The sequence below is a fragment of the Cardiocondyla obscurior genome, linkage group LG11 (genome assembly GCF_019399895.1).
Source record: "Cardiocondyla obscurior isolate alpha-2009 linkage group LG11, Cobs3.1, whole genome shotgun sequence".
In the NCBI taxonomy this organism is placed as follows: Eukaryota; Metazoa; Arthropoda; class Insecta; order Hymenoptera; family Formicidae; genus Cardiocondyla; species Cardiocondyla obscurior.
Genome location: NC_091874.1, coordinates 6,935,726 through 6,952,272, shown reverse-complemented (window position 1 = coordinate 6,952,272; position 16,547 = coordinate 6,935,726). Strand labels below are relative to the sequence as shown.

General features: G+C 44.6%; 1 protein-coding gene across 1 annotated transcript; it reads left to right on the top strand.

Annotated features, from left to right (window-relative positions):
• Nucleotides 1-1,840: 1,840 nt before the first annotated feature.
• On the top strand, nt 1,841-3,174 carry LOC139106696 (uncharacterized). Its single transcript, XM_070663633.1, has 2 exons — nt 1,841-2,079; nt 2,529-3,174. Exons 1-2 carry the CDS (start codon nt 1,841-1,843, stop codon nt 3,172-3,174), a joined length of 885 nt encoding a protein of 294 aa, XP_070519734.1.
• The last annotated feature ends 13,373 nt before the right edge of the window (nt 3,175-16,547 follow it).

The following is a 16,547-nucleotide window of genomic DNA, read 5'->3' as shown; positions in this document are numbered from 1 at the left end:
CCGTCGATCGATCGGGAAATTCTTCCCGGTCGAGAGACCCTCTCCGCTCGCCGGGCCGCCCAGGGTCGGCCGCCAGACCGCTCCGTCTTGACAACAAGATTCTCGCCAAAACCGGAGCAATCCGGCGATAACTCGATCAAGGGCGGCCGAAGCGATCTAAATATTCGCTCGGTGCCGAAGCTCGACAACAAAGCGAGCCACCGCGGATCTCTCGCACAGGTGTACAGAAACGAAAAATAAGCGCGTTTAATTTCGTTCCAAACAGTTTCTTTTTTTTAGATACATAATTTAATTTTAACATATTTAATTGAAGAAATGCGTCCTCTAAGTACTATTTACAAACCATCATTTAAAGCTTTAATTTGTGGACTAATAGACAACCAGGAAGATAATAAAATTTTACCTAGAAAGAGCGTTTTAAATAACGAGATAAATAGTTTATATGCCACAAAAAAGTAAATTAAAAAAATTGTTAGATAACCAACTATATATTTGTTTAACTACCGATATTTGGTCATGTCGCAATAAGAGTTATTTGGGAATGACGGTTCACTTTATTTCAGATATACTGCAAAGACGTTCTTATACATTAGCTTGTAAAAGAATATTGTATAATCATACTTGTGGCGACCGAGATGACAATCCGGTAAATTGGCACTCGGCGCGCCACAACAGATGCAGCCCGGCGTACACGAGCGTATGCCGGAAGGCCCGGAAGCTCGGTAGGAGAAAAGCTCCGGTCCCGAATGATAACAGCCGCGGCCGCCAGGCGTCGCGAAAGACGAAAAGCTTTCGCGAGAGTCAGATGCGGCAAGGACCGCTATATAAGCGGCACCGAGGGAGCTTGCGATATCGCCTTACCCGATAAGGAGATCGCTTTTTGAATACAGTCAGTAGTGCTCGAATAGACGCACACTTCGCAGTATACGAAGTAGTGCTCAGCCGACGCACACCGAACTGAGAGACGAGGCAGTAATCGTTGCCGCGAAGCAGAGAGAGAAGACGTATGCCGCTACCACCGGCCGTGAAGAGTCAGAGTCTGGATACAGGGACTCCGCAGAAACGGACTCGGAGGAGTCGCCGAAAAAAGAGGTCCATACTCACACCGGAGACCGTTCCCGACAGCCCTCCATCACCGCTTGTCGAGGAAGCAAGGACGCCGAAGATCTTATCAGTGGAAGTCTTCCCGCCACAGCAGCCGCTAGCGGGGACTGCGACCACCGGGACTGAAGAAGCCACCTCGTCATACGCATTTCCAGTTCCTTGAGTGGAAACCACCTTTGGCTAACTTCACGCCTCCACGCTTAACGAGGCCACCAAGGACCTATCTAGCACCGGGAGACATACGCGTTTGGCGCTATACCAGTCCCCGGTGGAATCAAGTTAACACGCTACTCTCGCCTATCCCACCAACACCACCGGTGCGGATAGAGCGAGGAGTCCAGTGCGGACCCAGTACCACTGAGAGGGCTATCCAACACGCCCCAGTGGTCACTGAAAGTGGAGTCTAGTGTGATCCCTGGGCTACGACATCATCCTCCGAAGCCCAGCCTCCGATCCTGCCCGGCGATGACAAGTGGGGGCCCATAAGGGTTACGCTCACCGCACCCCACATTTCGTATCGCGAAAGGAGATTGTAACGCGCTAAAGCGTTCTTTTGTAAAAGCACCAGTAGGTGCGATTTAAACGAACTCAAACATAGTGTATATAGATAAGATCTGTAAATATACTGTATATAGAAAAAAATACGTTCTTCTATTAATAAGCCAACGTTCTATCCTACCCAGCGTACAACAATACCTAAAATGGTGACCCCGACGTGATAGGATAGAACGGCGTCATGACGACTTCAATAGCGGCCAGCGTGGCCGATCAGACACAAGTAAGCCGAGTAGGCATGAGGATTCCGGCTATGATACGGGACGAGCCCGATCTGTGGTTCGCTCAACTGGAAAGCCAGTTCCTGCTATGTGGAATTACCTTGGACAACACTAAGTACGTCTGCTCAATGTCCCAGCTCGAGGCCAGATATACACTAAAAGTCAAAGATCTCATCAAGAATCCGCCGGCGGAGAACAAGTACGTAGCTGTTTGAGCATAATTAAAGCGGTAACTGACCGGCAGAATTTATAATAAATTAAAAACTCCGCGAGTAAAAACGAAAGTCGCGGCGTCTAACAAAAGTAAAAACGGAAAGTCGCGGCGTCTAACAAAAGCGATAAACAGTCGGGCAGGTCGTTGAATTTCGACAATATTTATATACGACGTCATACCGCCAAGGCTAACGGTAGCTGAGGGTAACGAACTCGCGTTTAAAAAAAGCGTCGAGACAAAGGATCTCGCGAGAGGTCCGGACCCGCGATCGAGGATATAAAAACCGCGATCTCGATCGGGCGAGTCAGTCGTCACAATAGATTGCGCGTGAACTGTAAATTGCCGATCCGCTGTACATCGGAGGTCGTGCAGATCTCTCGAGTATTGAGAGAATAAATTAGTTATATTTAATTTAAACAATATAACGAGTCGAGCGCACTTCTTTATTCGCATCCCACCTACATCCGGGAAACGCCGAAATACACGACGGGCGAAAACCTGCGAGAGGCCTTGACAGTAGCACTCAAGAGACTACTGATCCAGCGCCTAACTATATCGCAAGAGCAGAAGATTAGGCAGCTACTAGAACACGAAGAACTCGGCGACCGCAAGCCCACACAATTTCTACGACATCTCAAGGCCCTGGCAGGAGCATCGGTACCAGAAGAGCTGCTACGAACGCTATGGTTGAGCCGCCTACTGTCACAACTACAAGTCGTATTGGCCAGCCGGCATAAGGACCCGCTCGACGAAGTGGCAGAACAAGCCGACAAGATTGTAGAAATAAGCGGAAATACGCTAACGGTAGCCGCTACCAGCCAACAAGTACCCTCCAACGGAAACGAAATAGAAAGGCAGATTGTCATATTAACAAAGCAAGTGGCTGCGTTGACCACACAGTTTGGTCGCAGACCATCGGTAAAAAGAAGCAGCATAAGGAATAGAAGCCGTACGCCGGTCCGGGAACGAAGAAACAATTTTATCTGCTACTATCACAAGAAATTTAAAAATGAAGCGCAGAAATGCGAATATGGGTGCCAGTGGCAGAAGAGAAGGGGAAACGAATCGGGCTCTCACTGATGGCGGCCAGTGAAGGTAGCCCGAACCCTTGCCGCTTATTCATGCAAGATAGAAAGAGTAGAACTAAATATTTAATTGACACAGGTAGCGACATCAGCGTCTACCCGGAGAGAAGATGCCAGCACGCCCGGAAAGAACAATACGAGTTGTTCGCGGCAAACGGATCCACCATTCACACCTACGGGAAGATCACTCTACAGCCGGATTTCGGACTCCGTCGAGCTCTTACATGGAGATTCGTCATAGCGGACGTAACTACCCCTATCATTGGATCGGATTTTTTTGCACATTACCACCTACTGCCGGACCTACGCAAGGCGGTATTAATAGACGGAAGAACCGGCTGGCGAGCCAAAGGCATCAAGAAGCTGGACAGCATAGCTTCCGTAAAAACGGTAGCCAAACGCACTAGGTATCACGAGATCCTAGAACGATACCCCGAGTTAACACGACCCGGGTTGAAAAGAAAAACGGAAGTGCAAGTAGAACATCATATACAAACCTCTCCCGAATCACCTGAGTACTGCAGGCCGCGACGGTTGGATCCCGAGAAAATGAAGGCAGCAAAACAAGAGTTTCAACTACTACTAGAGGAAGGCATCATCCGACCGTCGAAGAGCCCCTGGGCAGCGCCATTACATATGGTACCCAAGAAAACCGCGCAGTGGAGGCCATGCGGCGATTACCGAAGGCTTAACGACCGCACAGTACCTGATCGGTACCCCGTACCACATATAGAGGATTTCACGCAAGCCCTGCACGGGAGGAAAATATTCACTACGATTGATCTTGAGAAAGCATACAATCAAATCCCGATTAGGGAAGAAGACATTCCGAAGACGGCAATCACGACGCCTTTCGGGCTATTCGAATACTTATACATGCCTTTCGGGCTACAAAACGCAGCCCAAACCTTCCAAAGGTTTATCGACGAGGCAATACGGGGAATGGAATTTTGCCACGCGTACATCGACGACATTCTGGTAGCTTCTAACTCCCCAGAAGAACACGAACGACACCTACAGCAGTTATTCGAAAAACTACGGACTTTCGGAGTAAAGATAAATACCGCAAAGTGTACGTTCGGCAGCAAGGAAGTAAAATACTTGGGATATAAAGTGTCCGAGCAGGGCATACAGCCACTACCCGAGAAGGTAGAAGCCATACGGGAATACAAGTTACCCGAAACAACGAAGCAGCTACGAAGGTTCTTAGGGATGCTAAACTTCTATAGGAGGTTTATTCCAAGAGCAGCCCAGGAACAAACATTACTCAACGAACTACTCAAGGGCCCAAAGAAAAAGAAAGACGAGAGAATCCAGTGGACAAAGTACGTGAAAACAGCGTTCAACAAGAGTAAGGACAGCCTAGCGAAGGCCACACTGTTAGTCCATCCAGATGCGCAAGCAAGACTTACGCTAGTCACGGACGCATCGGACACTGCACTCGGAGCGGTACTACAACAGGAGAAAGGCGGGCAAACGCAACCGCTAGCCTTTTTCAGTAGAAAGCTAACCGCGGCACAAAGGAAGTACTCCCCGTACGACAGGGAGCTAATGGCCATCTATGCGGGAGTCAAACATTTCCGGCATATGATCGAAGGGCGAAGTATCACCGTACTAACAGACTACAAACCACTGATATTCGCTTTCGCGCAGGATCCACGTAAAACATCACCAAGACAGACTCGACACCTAGAATTCATAGCACAATTCACAACGGACCTGCGTCACATCCCAAGGGAAGACAACGTCATAGCAGACGCATTGTCAAGGGTCGAAGCGATAACAAAGAGCGTCGACCTAGAAGAGCTGGCGAAAGATCAGGAAAAGGACGAAGAGTTAGAGAGATACAGAAACGATGAAGAAACAAGTCTGAGGTTAGAAGCCAAACAGTTGCCAGTGACAGGAAACGTGCTATACTGTGACACGAGCACAGAAAATAGTACACCTTTTGTCACGCAAAAGTATCGCCTACAAGCATTCCTAAGCCTACACGGGTTGGCGCACCCAGGAATCAAGACAACTATGCGGCTTGTCACACAAAGATACGTATGGCCAGACGTGAAGCAAGACTGCAAGAGATGGACAAAGAGTTGTATAGCATGTCAGAAGAGCAAAGTGAACAAGCACACGAAGACGGGAGTAGGAAACTTCCAAACTCCGACGGGACGATTCCAGCACATCCACACGGACCTCGTAGGTCCATTACCCACATCAAGGGGCTATAAATACTGTCTGACAATAATAGATAGATTCACAAGATGGGCGGAAGCAATCCCGGTGGAAAACATCACAGCTGACACCATTGCACGACACATATTCACCGGATGGATCGCAAGATTCGGAGTACCAGAACGAATTACAACGGATCAGGGAAGGCAATTCGAATCCGAGACGTTTAGGGAACTGGCCAAGATCACGGGCATGAAGCACATCAGGACAACTGCGTACCATCCCGCAGCAAATGGCATGGTAGAAAGGCTGCATAGACAATTAAAAGCCGCCATCAAATGCCATGAAACCACCGACTGGGTCGAGGTATTACCAGTCATCCTAATGGGGGTGAGAACAGCGTACAAGGAAAACCTAGACGCGACACCCGCGGAGCTTACATACGGAAAAGGACTACGGCTGCCCGGACAGTTCCTAGAAGAGGAAGCTAAAAGATAGAGCGACGCAACAGAGAGGTTCGTAACAGAGTTAAAAAAAAACATGCAACGACTGCGTCCCACGGTGCGAAGGCATGGACAAAGGCAAACCTTCGTAGCAAAAGACCTAGGATCAACCAGCCACGTATTCCTCCGGCGAGAGGTACCGACAGGAGCGCTACAACCCAGATATGAAGGACCGTACAAAGTTTTACAAAGGACGGACAAAACCATGAAGATACAACAGGGTACGCGAGAGACCACGGTCAGCCTGGACAGAGTAAAGGCCCCGTACTTAATGACGGAAGACAGGAACAGCAACGAGGAAAAAAAACCGCAACAGGAAAGAAGGACCAGCACCAGGAAGAAACAGGCCACCGTACGATTCCAGGCGGGAGTCTAAAACTAGCAAGGGGGTCCTGTGGCGGCCGAGATGACAATCCGGTAAATTGGCACTCGGCGCGCCACGACAGATGCAGCCCGGCGTACACAAGCGTATGCCGGAAGGTCCAAAAGCTCGGTAGAAGAAAAGCTCCGGGCCCGACTGATAACAGCCGCGGCCGCCAGGCGTCGCGAAAGACGAAAAGCTTTCGCGAAAGTCAGATGCGGCAAGGACCGCTATATAAGCGGCACCGAGAGAGCTTGCGATATCGCCTTACCCGATAAGGAGATCGCTTTTTGAATACAGTCAGTAGTGCTCGAATAGACGCACACTTCGCAGTATACGAAGTAGTGCTCAGCCGACGCACACCAAACTGAGAGACGAGGCAGTAATCGTTGCCGCGAAGCAGAGAGAGAAGACGTATGCCGCTACCACCGGCCGTGAAGAGTCAGAGTCCGGATACAGGGACTCCGCAGAAACGGACTCGGAGGAGTCGCCGAAAAAAGAGGTCCATACTCACACCGGAGACCGTTCCCGACAGCCCTCCATCACCGCCTGTCGAGGAAGCAAGGACGCCGAAGATCTTATCAGTGGAAGTCTTCCCGCCGCAGCAGCCGCTAGCGGGGATACTGCGACCACCGGGACTGAAGAAGCCACCTCGTCATACGCATTTCCAGTTCCTTGAGTGGAAACCACCTTTGGCTAACTTCACGCCTCCACGCTTAACGAGGCCACCGAGGATCTATCTAGCACCGGGAGACATACGCGTTTGGCGCTATACCAGTCTCCAGTGGAATCAAGTTAACACGCTACTCTCGCCTATCCCACCAACACCACCGGTGCGGATAGAGCGAGGAGTCCAGTGCGGACCCAGTACCACTGAGAGGGCTATCCAACACGCCCCAGTGGTCACCGAAAGTGGAGTCTAGTGTGATCCCTGGGCTACCACATCATCCTCCGAAGCCCAGCCTCCGATCCTGCTCGGCGATGACAAGTGGGGGCCCATAAGGGTTACGCTCACCGCACCCCACATTTCGTATCGCGAAAGCAGATTGTAACGCGCTAAAGCGTTCTTTTGTAAAAGCACCAGTAGGTGCGATTTAAACGAACTCAAACATAGTGTACATAGATAAGATCTGTAAATATACTGTATATAGAAAAGAATACGTTCTTCTATTAATAAGCCAACGTTCTATCCTACCCAGCGTACAACAATACCTAAAATACTTATAAAAATATTGCTTTAATTATGCATTATATATTAATAGAATTTAATTTAGATATATCTAAAATTACTCACATAATAACAGACAACGCTACAAATTTTGGTAAAACATTTAGGTGTTTTGGTGTTACAAGATATGAAAACAATGATCGAAATCGATCTATACTAGAAGCAAATAAGGATATGAACAATGTAATAGCGGATGAATCAGAATCTGAATCGGATATTGAAATTAACGAGATTGAAAGATTTTCAAACACTAATAACAGTGCACATAAAATGAATAATTTATCAGATGAATTGGGAAATGAAATAATTCTGCCTCCACAGTTGACATGTTGTTTCCATATATTAAATCTTATTGCTACGACAGATTGCAAAAAAATTTTGAATAATCCTCATAATACCACTTTGAAAAGAATCTATCGCTCTGCTTTTGGAAAACTAAATGCATTTTGGAATATTCTTAGTCGCAGCACACTTGCATCAGATATTTGTTTCAAACAATGCAATTGTAAGTTTCCTGTGCCTGTTATTACTAGATGGAATTTTTAGTTTAATGCAATAAAAAAAATTCTGATTCATAAAAATAAACTTAATACACTTTTTGACTCATTGAAGCTTCCAAAACTCCTGATGAAATCGATTTCTTAGAAAAATTTATAACAGTTATAACACCTTTAGCGTTAAGTTTAGATATGTTACAAGAAGAAAAACTGGCATTTTTAGGTTCAATAGCACCTACAATAATTGTACTGCAACAAAAACTTAAAAAATGTACACATTTATTATATTGTAACGTATTAGTAGATGGAATATTAATAGCTATAGAAAAACGTTTTAAACATGTTATAGATTTTGATTCATCTAGTAGTAAGCCGTACATTATATCCGCTATAAGTTTACCTAGATTTAAGTTAAATTGGATACCAGAACAATACATAGAGTCTTCTAAAGACCTTTTTTTAAAAGACGCAGATTATTTTCATTTAACATGTAACTCTTTGGAAGATAAACCGACGTCTAGTAGTAGTGACGAACATTTTTTTGTGATATAGATAAAAAAAGTAATGCGCAAAATTTAGTTCAACCTGTTATTAGCAGTAATATCAAAGCCCTTACATATTTAGATTGCAAATCTAAAGAATTAGACATTCTTCATAATTACCCAAATATAAAAAAAATATTTAATAAGTATATTACATCGCTACCTTCTTCAGCGGCAGTTGAGCGTCTTTTTAGTTGTGGGCAACAAATTTATACTCCTCGTAGAAATCGTTTATCAGATATTATGTTTGAAAAACTTTTATTTTTGAAAAATAAAGACTTATAAATAAATATATAATTTTTGTATTTATTTTTAAAATATCTCAAAATCATCTAGATAAAAAGATTTATAATATTATCTATTATCTAGATAAATTTAAAACAAATTATCTCAATCTCATCAGAGATAAATTTTATGTACTTTATGTTAATCTTTATCTAGATAAATTTAATATTATCTACAGCAAACACTGGTAACTAATTTATTAAATTTATATTTTACGTGTAAAATTTGCTAAAGTTTTTGAAAGCCGTCTATAGTTAATATCCAATTACGCAAGGTTGGAATTGTTACATATTCGCGGGAAATTTTATCAATGTAAAACATATGTTTTAATTTTCGTTTAGCGCTTACCCATAGTTCGTGGTGTTCACTGTTTTCCGTAACAGGACCCGTAATAAATTGTCATCAATATTGACCGCATCACTATTCACCGAATCGAAGAGATCGTTGAAAAAATTAATAGCTTCTGCTGTTGCGATGCCTTCTTCATTAGAGATCTTCATATCTTCGCCGTCGACAGTTACAGTACCTGCAACAAGAATATTCTTTTTATTTTTACTTTTATTTATTAATATATTTTTACATTTTGTATTTATACTTACATTTAGTTCTCGTTAATGTTTCGATGTAACTGGCTAGTGTCCCACTTAATACCTGCGTGGCATTTTCTACACGTATCTTATTAATTTTTTTTTCCATTATATGTTGAGAAAGAAGTTTCTTCAATTGCGGGCGAATAGCATTTATTTTTCTGTCCATCAACCATGCCAGTTTAATAATCTCCCACGATGCGACTTCTTTGTCATTAATATTATTTTTGTCTTGGCAATTAAGCGCAAGATCTTTTGTGATAAGATTATTTCGAACGCTCTTAATTAAGTGTAGTGGATCAAATAATGGCACAATTTCTTCTTCTTCAATTTCAAATGTTTGTCTTGTGAACAAAAAATTAGTAAAATAAAATATGTAATATTATTTTAACTTTAAACAATAATTAAAAAATGTCTTTTTGTTCTTACTTACGTTATTGCCTTTTTTTCAAATTTCTTTTTTTATCAGTTTGTTGCAGCAGTTCATGAATAGCTGCAACATTGGACGATCCTTGGTCGCATACTGTAGCACTAATGTGAAAACCTACCTCATTAATTTTTTCAATATGTTCTTTAACGCGTCGTAATAATTGAAATGTATTTGTTTGTTTCGAGCAAAAACTATACAAGATCGGCATTTTCCAACCCGTATTCAACTCCTGAAGCATCAAAACTAACGCGTGATCGGCAATTTTACTTATGCGGTTGTTGCCTCAGTCTTCAAAACCACATTATCTATTCTTTCAAATATCGTATGTTAGTTTTGATTTTATTGACATCTCATCCTACATTAGGATGCACACTTTATCCTTCATCAATATTTGGGAAACAATTTTTTCCAAATGTCTCAGAATAAAAGTGTTCAACCCCGGGGAAAGAGGTATCTTGTGGAGCGCCAACTGCAAAGTTTTTATTGCCGGTAAATGTTAAAATACTTCGCGTAACCGCGTGTAGACACGTTTTCCCATTGTTATATACAGAGTAAGCGCAAGGGTCTTTTGTTCATTCTTGAATCTTTGTCCCTGTAAAAATAAACAAATAAGTAAATCTGTTTGATAACAATTATCTAACAAGTAGGGGATAGGTGCCATGAAAGGGACGGTTTTGAATGGAACAAATTGCATTGCAAAATGTCTGTACACATTGCATATTCAAATTATTTTTTATTTTATTGTGCTGTAACATTTGCAACAAATAATTAGATAGAGACACATAATAAAATACAAAATAATTTGCAAATGCAATGTGTACAGACATTTTGCAATGCAATTTGTCTCATTCAAAACCTGTCTCTTTCATGGCACCTATCCCCTACACAGTCATTGGACAAACTATTAGTTATTCGAACATGTTGAATGTATTTGAAAAAAATAAGATGTGTTTGGGAATCTCACAAGTTCGCGGGTTAGGAAGCGCGCAGGAAACTCAGTAAAATACCCAAGAATTCGAGAATAATAAAATATAATTTTAAACCCAATAAAAGAAAATTACAAGAAAATTACAAAATATTAAAGAATGGTAAGAGTCGATATAAGACTAGTCGCGTGCGCGAGGTACGACTTCTGGTGCTGGACTGACGCTCCGACGCGTCGCCAGCAGGAAAGCACGAAGGAAGTTCCTTTGTGGCTTATCAGCCCTTTGTCTTTAAGACGGGACTTCCCGGTGCATCATCCAGGAGATGATGCAACGCTGCGTCAGCGGAAGCTGACGCAAGAGCTCCCGTTGCCAAGCCGGTCTGTTGCTAGGTAAGGGAGACAATGGGGAAGATAGTGCGCGGCACGAGCAATTGCTTGCGACGACGGCCGGTCGCAGGTAATACCGGTCCCGTCATCTGCCGGGGTGCAGGCAAATCTGCACCCACATCCACTCCGCCCCTAGAGAGCTGCTCCGAGGGAGAAGCGAAAGTAACAGTTCTTAAAGGTGGTGAAGGGGCCGATAATGCACTTTCAGAGAGCTGAGATGGTTCAGAGCCAGCAGAATCCGGAGCTGAGAAGGATGACTCGTTTTCAGCGTCGCCGACGTCAGAGAAGGCGGGCTTCAGGCAATCCGTTGAGACCGTCTTTTCTACGTCGTCGACAAGGATGACAAAGACCTTGGGGTTAAGGCGAGAAACGATCGAATGAGGTCCGGTGTTAGGAGGCTCGAGAGGTCGCCGGATGGTGTCCACTCTCTTGAAAACATGAGAGCAGGTCTCCAAATCTCGGAATTGAAACGGGTGTCTTGATGAATGGTCCGAGGCTGGAATCGGGCGGATGTTTTGCATGAGATTCTGAAATCTATTAAGAAAGACACGGGGATTAGCAGTAAGAGAACGAGAGGTGAAGAATTCTCCTGGCAAGCGTAAGGTTGTTCCAAAGAGCATCTCCGATGGAGAAGCTTGTAAGTCCCTCTTGATAGCAGTCCGCAAGCCAAGAAGTACGGTCGGGAGGACTTCTGGCCAAGGCCGCTGATTGTTGCACATCAGGGCTGCCTTCAAGGTTCGATGAAAGCGTTCAATCATACCGTTGGATTGCGGATGATAGGGCGTTGTCCTGATCCGTTTGGAGTCAGTGATCTGAGCGAGAGAGCTGAAGAGGGATGACTCGAACTGTGTCTCTTGATCCGAGGTAATAGTTAGCGGAGTTCCGAATTGGCAGATCCAATGGTTGAAGAAGGCATCCGCGACAGTATCAGCTGTCATATTCCTAAGTGGAATGGCCACGGGCCACTTGGTGAAACGATCTATAATAGTAAGACAATACTGAAAATCTTGGCACAGAGGAAGCTTGATGAGATCAACATGTACATGCTCGAATCGATTGTCCGGGCAATCGAACTCCTCAAGAGCAGCACGGTTGTGTTTTCCGATCTTTGAACGCTGACAAGCCTCGCAGGAACGCGCCCAGAGAGAGGCGTCTCTTTTGATGTTAGGCCAGCAAAACTTTGAAACGAGCAGTCTCGTAGTAGCTCGTATGCTCGGATGTGCCGGGTTGTGTAGCACATCAAATGCCGTTCTTCGTAGAGGCTCAGGTAAGTATGGACGAACGATGCCGTTGTACACGTCACAAGCTATCTTGTGACCGTCGATGGTGAGATCTTGAAGCTTCAGCGAAGTAGTTTCTTCAATGGTGTGCAGCTCGTCGTCGCAGAACTGAGCTCGTTGAATGGTACCAGCATCGAGTTGAGTAGGCATGGAGATGGTACAAGTTCGTGGTACAAGGGCGTCAGCAACAGGATTGAGTTCTCCCTTGATATGCGAAATTTCCGCGTTGAATTGAAGTATGAAGTCCAGTTGTCTGACTTGCCGAGGCGAAGCCTTGTCAGAACGTTGCGCTGCTGCGTACACCAGAGGCTTGCGATCAGTTCTGATCGAGAACTTCCGTCCTTCCAGAAAGCGCTGGAAAAATTTGATCGAAGCAAAGATCGAGAGGAGCTCACGATCGTAAGTGCTGTAGTTGCGTTCCGTGGGGCTGAGTTTTCTGGAGAAGAATCCCAGCAGTGTCCAGGCGCCGCTGGAAAATTGCTCCAGAGAAGATCCGATCGCGGTTGTTGAAGCATCCGTTGTGAGACGAAGAGGTGCATCCGTGTTGAGAAATGAAGGCTTGCACGCACGAAAAATGCTCTCCTTGCATTTCTGAAAAGCCTTGTCCAACTATGAAGTCCAGCTGATAGGCTTCTTATATTTCTTGGGAGTTCCTTTAAGAAGCTCAGTGAGTGGCGCTTGTTGATCCGCGGCATGCGGAATGCATTTCCTGTAGAAATTCAGAATTCCCAGGAATCTCCGCAGTTGCTCCAGCGATTCTAGTCGCGGAAAATCTTTGATCGCCTGAATTTTAGCTTCCGGAGGCTCGTACCCGTTGTTGGAAATGGTGAAACCAAGAAAATCTATTTTCTCTCTTCCAAAGAGACATTTCTCAAAATTAATTGAGAGTTTAGCAGAGCGGAGAACCGTGAACAAGTCTTTCAAGTGGGAAAGATGTTGTTTGTGTGTTTTGGAGAAAACCAAAACGTCGTTCAAGTAGCACTTGACGAAAGGCAGGTGACCCAACAGCCGGTTCATCAAACGTTGGAAGGTTTGCGATGAAATCCGCAGGCCGAGTGGCATACCCAAGAACTCGAATAAACCGAACGTCGTTGTCACCGCAGTCTTCTGGATATCCTCCGGAGTCACAGGCACATGATAATAAGCCCGCTGCAGATCCACCTTGGAGAAGACAGTGCTGTTGTGACACTCTTGCAACAGGTCTTCTATAATAGGCAGCGGGTAGCTGTCCGGTATTGTGACGGAGTTGATTTTCCGGTAATCCCCCGATGCTCGCCAATCTCCTGACTTTTACGGCACGAGGTGCAGAGGGCTTGCCCAAGGGCTGGCCGAGGGACGGATAATGCCCCTGGCAAGAAGAGTGTTAAATTCCTTGCGAGCTGCAGCCAATTTCTCGCCGATCAGACGGCGAGGTCGTTCAGAAATCGGGGGTCCCTGAGTGCAGATGTGATGCTGCACCGCTTCTTTGCTGTCCACGAAGACGACGGAGAAAGGCGCCGTGAGGTCAGCGAAGCCGGAAATGAGTTTCTCGTAATCACGCGCAATGGAGCCGGTCGGTAGCTGTTTCCGAGAGATCGGCGAAATGTTAAAGAAGGAGACCGGATGTTGAGATCCTCCGACTGACAGTGAAGTCAGCGGTTCCTGCAGACGTTCCTTCTTGAGATCCACAATGAGACCGTAGTGGGAGAGAAAATCTGCCCCCAGGATAGCCGTCGAGATGTCGGCTATCGTGAAGTCCCACGCAAAATCGCGGCGAAGCCCGAGATTAAGGTTTAATTATCTTTGGCCGTAGGTATCAATTCGCGACGCGTTTTGCCGCAAAAAGTTTTAGTCCGCACGGGCGCGAATCTTCACAAAATGAGCGCGGCAGAAGAGAGATGGCGGAACCGAAATCCACCAGAAAGTATAAATGCGAGCGACGATCAAACACATGAAGGCGGTTTTCAGAATTTGGTTTGCCAACGTGGACCGCCTGCGACGTTGGGAGACTTAGTTTCCCGAGGGTACCGGAAACGAGGCCGCCTGGAAATCGCAGGGCTGCTGACAGTTTTTCGCGGCCTTTCCCCAGCGCCGATGATAGTAGCACACTTTATCCGAGCGCGTGCTGGGAGGTGTCGACACAGATCGCGATCGCGGGCGTTCACGCGAGCGAGAGCGACGTTCGGAAGAAGGGTTGGCCATCAGTAAATCAAAAATGTTCCGATTCAGCGAGATTAGCTTAGAAAGCGAGACGCGACAGGCGGAAGTTGCATCAGCTAAATCGGCGGCGGAAGAAGGCGACGGAACAGCTTCGAAAGTCGCAGGCGCGGGTGTCGCGATTGTCTCGGTCTTGACAATCTTTTTAGGTAGCTGAGAGATAGCCATAATGTAATGTATTTACTTCTTATTTCTAAGTAACTTTATCCCCGCAATTATATCTTATCACTTGGTGCTTCCAGTGACTCTGTAACTTTATACTTGGCTAACCTTCACTGGAAGGCCAGGCTTTGTGCTTGCGAATCTGCGGTCCAGACCGCAGAGATCGTTCAGCCGTCGAACTGCTTATACGAAATAAATATATTAAAGTTACCGTGCTTAATTATTATTACTGGACACACCAACTTGACGACGAGGATTAAAACACTTTTTTTCGTGCGTGTTACGCCGTTTCGTCAAGCAGTTTTGATCTCTCAGTTTTTTTTTAATATAAAACTGCAGCAAGGTGCAGTATTGTCCGTCATTTAATACGTTCAGTTAACGGTATTTTCATGTCCCAACAAGGAACGGCTTGGATTCAGCAATTAAATAAAAACCAAGTTCTTGCGGAACTTAAAAAAAGAAACATTGTTTGTGAAAGTTTTAGTTCGTACGATAGCCTGCGTGAGCTATTGAGGACATTTGTGAAAAAGGAAATATCAAGAAAATCACTTAACGATTCAAACCCTGTAGTGAAAACCAGTGTCTCCGTGCTAGAAGAAAGTGTTTTAGACGAAGAAGACACAATGTCCAACGACGGCATTAAGCTTCAATTTAGCTTACAAACGGACAATTGGGAAAATTTTTTGGAACGTTTAGAATTGTACTTCGTTGCAAAGGACATAAGAGATGAAAAAAAGGCAGCTCAATTTTTGACTCGTCTTGACGAGGAGGCTTTTAGTTTAATTAAACAATTGACCTTACCGGACAAATTAATTTCTAAATCTTACGTTGAGCTCATTATACTTATGTCAACTCACTTAACGCCTAAACCCTCAGAAATAATGGAAAGGTGTAAATTTAATGCTGCTAAACAAGAAGCAAATGAATCGGTGGCGGATTTTGCAGCCCGCTTAAAGAAATTGGCCACACATTGTGATTTCGAGCAAATTAAAATATCTTTACGTGACCAGTTTGTTAGTGGCCTCCATAATCTTGATATTAAAGCAGCTTTATTTCGCATGGAAAAATTAGACTTTGATACGGCTTTTAAAGAAGCCGTTGCACGTGAAGCCGCGGATAAAAACGCATCGAAATCACGACAAGTGCTTGAAAAACGGGTTACAAAAAATGAAATGTTCGCGATTCAGCCGGCCTATCAGAAAAATAAATGGAATAAGCATATCAACTCTTCATTTAAGAGGCAGGAAAATTCAAAGTGCTCTTGACCCGGAAATCAACGTGATCCGAATAAAAATTTTTAAGGCCGACGTCTCGTATGTTTTTGTTGCGGCAAGCTTAATCACACTAACAAGGAATGTCGTTTCCGGAATTATTCGTGCCATGAGTGTGGTCGGAAGGGACACCTCAAGACGGTTTGCAGAAAAAAAGGTCTTACAGGTTCCCCGCAACAGCAAGTCAAGCGGATTCAAGAAGAATGTGTGCAACCGGATGACGGCATCGCGACAACACACCAGGAGTCTCCATCGCATTGTAATAATTTTTATAATCTTAAAATTGATGATAATATTAAAAGTAATGTTAAAAGCGTTGTTCATCTAATTAATAAGGATAGTGCGGAACCAATGGTTTTAGAAATAGTTGTTAATGGCATTAAGTTAAAAATGGAAATTGATACAGGCACATTCGCGACGATTTTACCTGAAAAATTATTTAATGAACATTTCAAAAATATAAATTTAATTAAAACCAAGCGAAATTTCAAAGTTTATAACGGAAATACTTTGTATCCATTAGGAAAACTTGCCAATATAACGGT